Genomic DNA, 7,284 nt, shown 5'->3' on the forward strand with positions numbered 1-7,284 from the left:
CAGGGCCGGAGGCGGAGGTGACAATGGCAATGGCCGCTCGCTCCTGCCGGGGATGGGGACGGGTCCCTGAGCTGGCGAGGAGGGGGAGGCGAGGGGCACACGGAGCTGGGGAGCCTTGGGTCACGACAGCCACAGCCAGCGTCCAGCCCAGGGCCACCAGGGAGCACAGGGCACACGCACCCTTCCTACACAGGGGTCTGCACCCCAAACCGTGGGCCATGGCCAGGAAGGGGCTGGGCATGAACGGGTGAGCCCCATGGTGTGACCGTCCCCCGGGACAGCGCTGCTGAGCTGCAGCAGGCGCGCTGTGCTCCTGCCGCGAGCTCTGGGACACGGGCACCGGGACACGGGCACCGGGACACGAGCGCCGGGACACGAGCGCCGGGACACGAGCCCCGGACGTGCACACGGGTGACGCACCGAGCCCGGTGGGGCTGGGCAGCACTGGCCCAGAGACGAAAAACCCCGCGGGAATGTGCCAGCTCCTGCGGCACCGACATCTGCCCTCCGGAGACGCACCTGACAATGCACATGGAGCGAGAGCTGCCGCCCTGGCGGCGCTGAGCCCCCCCGGGGACACCGGCGGGACCCCCAGCCCCAGCACTGGCCCAGCACGGCCACACCCAGGGGGACCACAGCGTCCCTCCCCAGGGAACAGGGGACGCTCACAACACCCTGTGCTGGGTGTTCCATGTTCACAGCGCAGGGACCGTGGGCACACACCCAGCACCCTCCCGGACCCCCAACCTCCTCCCTTCATGCCCAGGGGTCCCCAGTGCTTGGGCCGCGTGCCACCTTCCCAAAGCCAGCAGGTTCCCTCACCCGGCAGAGCCACCCACGCAGTGACCGTACCCGCCACAGCCCCCAGGTCTGCAGGGTCCTCCAGTGTCCCGGGGGGTGGGAAAGTCCCCCCAGCCCGTGAGGCCACCAGCTCACCATGCCCTGGTACCTCCTGCCACCCTGCCTGGGGGTTCCCGCTCGCAGCCCCACGGCACCATCCCTGCTCCCTCCCGCCACGTCCCGCTTGGGGCAGACACAGCTCCCACGTGCACACAGGGCTGGGGACAGCTACGCGGTGACAGACGTGTCCCCACAGCCACCTCCTGGGAGCTGCCCCGTCCCTCCAACACCCATCGGGGAGAGCAGCCCCGGGCAGCGCCAGGGCAGTCACCAGCCCGGGCTGCTCTGTGGGGTGGGGGTGCACTCAGACCGGGGGTCCCACGGCCACTCTGTGCACCCCAGGGTCCCAGCTCTCCGGCTCTGCAGCCCCGGTTCCGGGCGCCCCGTGGCCCCAGGCCCACAGCCCCGGGCGGTCTCACCGCAGCGCAGCCCAGGCTGGGAGAGGTGGGAAGCGGCTCAAGGGCAGGGATGGGGCCACCCACCGCCCCCGTTTCACCAAGCCAGTGCCCAGCAGCACCCACTACACCCAGGGGGTGGGTTGGGTGAGCGTCCTGGGTGCTGCTCATCCCCCAGAGCCCCCCGGCAGCCCCCGAGGGGAAGACCAAGGGCCAAAAGCTGGGACCGAGGGCCAAAAGCTGGGCAGGGCCGAGGGGCTCCAACCCACGGCAGCTCCAGACGGGGCCTCCCCGCCCGGCTGCGAGAGTCCAGACCCCACGCTCGGTGCTCAATTCTGGCTTTAAATACAGACAACAAGGAGCCCCCGCAGCGGGGCAGGGCACTGGGGGACCGGGAAGGGTTTTCTGGGGTCTGAGGGTGTGGAGCGCGGGGCTCACAGGTCCTGGACGTGCCCTGCGTGAAACCCCGGGGAGGAGGCAGCAAAATGTCCTGTGGGGGCACCGGCCCCTCCTGCCCCGCTGCAGCCCCCAGGGCCCTCTGCACGGGTTAAACCCCGGCCAGAGCAGCCCCAGCTACTGCTGGCAGCCCCCCCCGCTGTCCCCTGCCCCGAGGGTCCCCGCGTCCCCGTCGCGGTGCGCCCGCAGGTGCAGCCGCAGCTCGCTGCGGGAGCCGAAGCTCAGGCGGCACGGCGCGCAGGTGAAGGTCCTGCAGCGCCGGTGCAGCTTCTTGTGCGTGATGAGGTTGGCCTTGGTGCAGAAGGTCTTGTCGCACTGGGCGCAGGCGAAGGGCCGCTCGCCCGTGTGCACGCGCTGGTGCACCAGCAGGTTGCCGCTGCGGCTGAAGCTGCGGCCGCAGTCGGGGCAGGTGTGGGCGCGCTCCTGCGCGTGGCTGCGCTGGTGGATGACCAGGCTCTCCCGCCAGCTGAAGCTGCGCCCGCAGCGCCCGCAGAGGAAGGGCCGCTCCTCGCAGTGGGTGGCGCGGTGCCGGCTCAGGGCGGCCTCGTCCTCGAAGCGCTGCTGGCACTCGGGGCACTGGCGGGGCGCGCGGCCGGCGTGCTCCCTGCCGTGCGCCTGCAGGTCGCACCTGTGGCGGCAGCCGTCGCCGCGGAGCGCGCAGGCGTGCCGGCCCTCGCCGCCGTGCCGGCCCTCGCCGCCGTGGCTGGCGCGGTGCCGCAGCAGGTCCCCCCGCAGGCAGAAGGTCCTGGCGCACTCCGTGCACGCGAGCCGGCGCCGGCCCCGGTGCTTCTTGTGCGTCAGGAGGTTGCGGTGGTGCCGGAACGCCTTCCCGCAGGCGCCGCACCGGTGGGAGGGCGCCGGGCGCGCGTGTTGGCGCTGGTGCGCGCTCAGCTTGGCCTCGTCCTCGAAGCTCTGCCCACAGGTGCAGCAGATGAGCAGCCCCCGGCCCCCCGACACCTCCAGGGGCTGCTCCTCCCGCTCCCAGCCCGGCAGCTGGCGGGGGGCGTCCCAGGCCCCCAGCCCCGTGTCACACCAGCGGGAGCAGAGCAGCGGGCACCCCGACTCCTCGGCCGCCCCGGCTGGTGACGCAGGCAGGACGCAGCGTCCTTGGTCATCAGACTCTGATGGGTCCTGGTCAGGGGTCCCACCGCAGGTGGCTGTCGGGAACGAGGGGCAGCCATGGCGGGGGGTGTCCCGGGCCGGGGGGCACCACCAGCACAGACCTGTGACAATCCCCGCACCCACAGCCTCCCCCCACCCCAGCGACACCCACGGGACAACCAGGCAGGGTGGGACACCCAAAGCCCCGGTGGGATGTCAGACGGCAGCTCATCGGGGGGGTCTGGCTGTGACCAGCCCCCTCGTGCTGCGCTCGGGGCTTCTGGCTGTGACTCACTAAACCAGCCCCGACTCCCCAGCCCGGTGCCCCCACGTCACTCACAGGTGCTGGAGCTGTCCAGAGCTCCGCTGTCGGCACCGCCGCAGGGGACGCCCTCGCACGACTCCTCCTCGGGATCCATTTTGTAGAGAAGCTTGGACTCGCGATCTGTGCAGGAGAGAGACACCTCAGTGTGCCCAGGGAGCGTCACTGGCACCAGGGGCCATGGGGACATGATCAGGCGCTGTGGGGACAGTGACCTCCCGCACCCTGGGGAGCTGCCGGTGACAACCCTGGCCATGGCAGCAGGGGCTGCGGACCCCGGCTGAGCCTGCGGACCCCCAGCCCCTGCCCAGGCCCCCGGGGGCGTGTCCTTACGCAGGCTGGTGACCAGCTCGTAGTTGTCCAGCATCACCTCCTGGTAGAGCTCCCGCTGCGCCGCCGACAGCCGGACCCACTCCTCGGGGGAGAAGTAGATGGCCACATCCTTGAAGGTCACCGCATCCTGAGAACCAGAGCGGGGCTGCGGGGACCTGGGGACCGGTGGGGGGCTGGCGCGGTCACCCCCCGCCGGGGGCACGCGGAGCCGCAGCACGCCGCCGTTCCCGAGATGGCCCCATCCTGCTCAGCCCCCTGGCAACCGGCACAGGGCGGCCGGGGCTGCCGCGACGGTCCCGGGAGAGCGGGGCCCCGGTTGTCCCTGTGCCCAGGCAGGGGCCGTGCCCGCCCGGCCGCCCCCCCGCACTGAGCACAACCAGGGCGCTGGGGCCGCATCCAGCCCCGTCTGGCCACCGGCTCAGCACCCGCCGGGAACGGAGAAACCCTCTGTCCGACCCGCCGGGCTGGGCCACCGGGCACCGGAGGGGCGGGAGATGCGGCGGCCCCCGGGGGCACACGCAGCCCCGCTCCTCCCGGCCGTACCGGGGGCTGCCGGGGCGCACGGGCAGCCAGAGCCACGGCCGAGCCGCGGACCCGGAGGAGCAGCCCGGGAAGAACCGGGAGGCAGCGGCGGAGCTGCCGCCGGAACCGGGCTGGGACAGGGACCGGGATCGGGGCAGGGACCGGGATCGGGGCAGAGGACCGCGAACCCCCGGCTGGTCCCGGGGGAGCCCGTTCGGCCTCACCTGCTGCATCGCTGCCCGGGGCCGGCGGCGGAGGCCCCGGCACGGAGCGGCGCGATGGCGCCGGCGGAGCCACGACCGGGGCGGGGCCGGAAGGGGCCGGCGGGGGCGGGACGGCAGCGGGAACGGGCGGCACCGGGGACCGGGAGCATCGGCCCGGGCAGAGCCGGGATCCGGGAGCACCGGCGGCACCGGCACCGGTGGCGGGAGCCCCTGGGGGTCAGCACCGGGAGCGCCAGCAGCGGGCACCGGCAGCCCCGCTCCGCGGGCATCGGCCGCAGGGAAGCACCCGTGACCGGCTGGACCGGCGTGGGGGCAGCAGCCCTGGAGGAGCGGGGCCGGTCCGGGGACACTCGGTGAGCGCCGGGTGAGCAGCCGCTCCTGGTGACTTGGGGGACAGAGGGGCCCGAGCCCGACCGGGGCGTCTCCAGCCGGACGCCCGCTCAGGCGAGGTCCGTGTCCCGGGACCCGCTGCCCCGCCTGCCCCCACAACGCTCTGAGCCGCGTTTGGCCGGGTCCCCCCCGCGCACGGCCTGGGTGCGGTGACAGTGTCCCCAGCTGCCCCGTGTGACAACGGGGACCTGCCCGCAGCCGCGGGGATCCGGCGGGTCCCGTGCCGGGGACTCTGCCGCCGCTCCTGCCTGCGCTGGTGGCGGCTGCGGCCCCGGGGCCGCTCCCAGCGACCCCCCCGGCTCCCGGAGCACCCGGCCTCGCCGGGTTCGCTGCCGCTGTCACACCAGGGTCCGGCTTCGCTGTCAGCCCCTGCCCCGAGATCCCCCGGGGAGAGGAACCGGGGGCGACTTCATGTCTGAGGGGGGACACCCCAAATCTGGGGGAGATGCAGGTGGGAACTTGGCCGGGCAGAGGAGGTTTGGGCCCCGCGGTGGGTGCATCTGCCCCAGGGAGGGACCCTCGCCAGCGCTCCCGGGGAGCGTCCTGCCCAGCCGCAGCGCTGGCAGCTGGGACGGGTGCTGGGCAGGGGTGCTGGCAATGAGCATCCACCGGCACGTACCGGGAGGGAATGAGCATCCACGGCACGTACCGGGAGGGAATGAGCATCTACCAGCACGTACCGGGACACAATGAGCATCCACTGGCACGTACCGGGACAGAATGAGCATCCACTCATATGTACTGGGACAGAATGAGCATCCACCAGCACATACCAGGAGGGAATGAGCATCCACCGGCACGTACCGGGACAGAATGAGCATCCACCGGCACGTACCGGGAGGGAAGGAGCGTTAAATGCATGCTCCTGACCCCAGGTGTCCCGCAGCACAGTCTCAGACATCTGTGCTTTAAAAACAATTTAATCAAAAGATAAAAGAAAAGACGGGAAGGTTCAGCAAAGCAAGCGCCGCAGCGGCAACTCCAGGGGCAGGGACCCCGGACAAGAGAGGTTTGGGCTTTTCACCCTCCCAGTCTGTGCACCCGCCCTTCACGTTCCCTTTGGGCAGTGCGAATTCTGGGTTTGGTGCTTGTTTCTTACCAGATTCTCCATCTTCCAGGCACCGTTTTACAGCTCTCACCTTGCTGGTCTGCAGCCCCTGCTGACGGTGTCCCCTGTGCCTCCTGGTCCTGCTGACGGTGTCCTCTGTGTCTCCTGGTCCTGCTGACCGTGTCCTCTGTGCCTCCTGGTCCTGCTGACGGTGTCCCCTGTGCCTCCTGGTCCTGCTGACCGTGTCCTCTGTGTCTCCTGGTCCTGCTGACGGCGTCCCCTGTGCCTCCTGGTCTTTAGGGCCCCATGGGCAGGTTAAGATGAGCTCAGGACAGGCTGCAGCTCCAGCGCTCCTGGCGGCTCGTGCTGGGTTTGGCGACTGACGCTGAAACAGGACACAGCGAAAGAGAACACCATTTAAAAGTTAGCTGGATTAGGGTTCTGTAACAGTTCTTACCAAGCATCCCTGCTTAACACGTCCCACACAACTCGAGGAGTTGGGTTCGTTCTCATCCTGCACCCTGCCCGTGACACTGGCTGTTTCCTCCACGTGGTGATGAACAGTTATTATGGCTTTAGTCCCTTGTTTCGGACTTTGTCTTGGTACAAATCGTGATGGTGTAACTGTGTCCCGACTGACACAGGATTCACTCCATGGGGGCAGCAGCAGAACTTCAGATATAACTGGGCTGAATAATTCAAATCACGACCTAGAGAGGTTACAAACACTGTGGTTCTCTCTTCCTACAGCGACCGGGATTCCCACACACACAGCCCATGCCCATACACACAAGGGCAGTTCCAGGGGCCGTTCTGGGATGTTTCAAAGTGACAAACGTTTTGTTGGGTGTCAAGACAAACGTCTTGAGCTTTGATGGTGTCACCGGCACAAATAAATCCTGCTGTTGTGGTGCTGCCCGAGCGCCAGCGGTGAGAGCCGGGTGTTTGGTTGCTGCGCTGGGCGTGCTCCGTGCTCCGAGGGGCGAACCCAGCCCCGCCGTGGCTGAACCCCAGTGCCACCGTCTGTCCTCTCAGATCCTCCCGGGTGAAGCGTGAAAGGGAGCGGGGAGCTCTCGCATCTCCTGAAGACTCCACAACCTCCCCCTTCACCAGTGATCTGCCCTTTGGGAAAGGGAGCGGGGAGCTCTCGCATCTCCTGAAGACTCCACAACCTCCCCCTTTCACCAGTGATCTGCCCTTTGGGATTTAAACAATCCACAGCCCAAACGTTCTCAGCGCCTCCGATTCCCAAAAACCCATCTGTTTCCCTCCTCCACTCGTTGTGAACGGTTCCCTTGGGGCAGTTATTTTCCTTCCTTGCGTTCCCATTGGGAATGTCCCGGATTTCCACACCACCACTGTTCCCTTTCCCCATTTTCCCCCATTCTTTCCCCCCTGCCCCCGTCCTCACCCGAATCCTGCGCCGGGTTTCGTCCCCGTCCTGTCCCGCCCGCGGGCTCCTCCTGCTGAGCCCGCTGCTCCATCCCTGCGCTTCAGCTCCACCTGCTCCTTCCTCCTCAGGAGCTCTCATCACTTTTATCAGACTTCCAACCACTGTTTGGCAGCTCTCTCTGTTTGCTTATTATGAATATA

General features: G+C 68.8%; 1 protein-coding gene across 2 annotated transcripts; it reads right to left on the reverse strand.

The window, feature by feature from the left end:
• Window positions 1-1,626: 1,626 nt before the first annotated feature.
• Window positions 1,627-4,338, reverse strand: LOC309436101 (zinc finger protein 786-like). Of its 2 annotated transcripts, XM_082044996.1 has the most exons (4): window positions 4,254-4,338; window positions 3,508-3,634; window positions 3,193-3,297; window positions 1,627-2,908 (listed from the first exon to the last, which is right to left on the reverse strand). In XM_082044996.1, exons 1-4 carry the CDS (start codon window positions 4,260-4,262, stop codon window positions 1,869-1,871), a joined length of 1,281 nt encoding a protein of 426 aa, XP_081901122.1. In that variant the 5' UTR covers window positions 4,263-4,338; the 3' UTR covers window positions 1,627-1,868. The 2 variants fall into 2 exon arrangements, with proteins under 2 accessions (XP_081901122.1, XP_081901123.1); XM_082044997.1 differs by lacking the exon at window positions 4,254-4,338 and having other exon boundaries at window positions 3,521-3,631.
• Window positions 4,339-7,284: the final 2,946 nt, after the last annotated feature.

This window comes from Streptopelia decaocto (assembly GCF_964273445.1).
Source record: "Streptopelia decaocto genome assembly, chromosome: 2".
In the NCBI taxonomy this organism is placed as follows: domain Eukaryota; kingdom Metazoa; phylum Chordata; class Aves; order Columbiformes; family Columbidae; genus Streptopelia; species Streptopelia decaocto.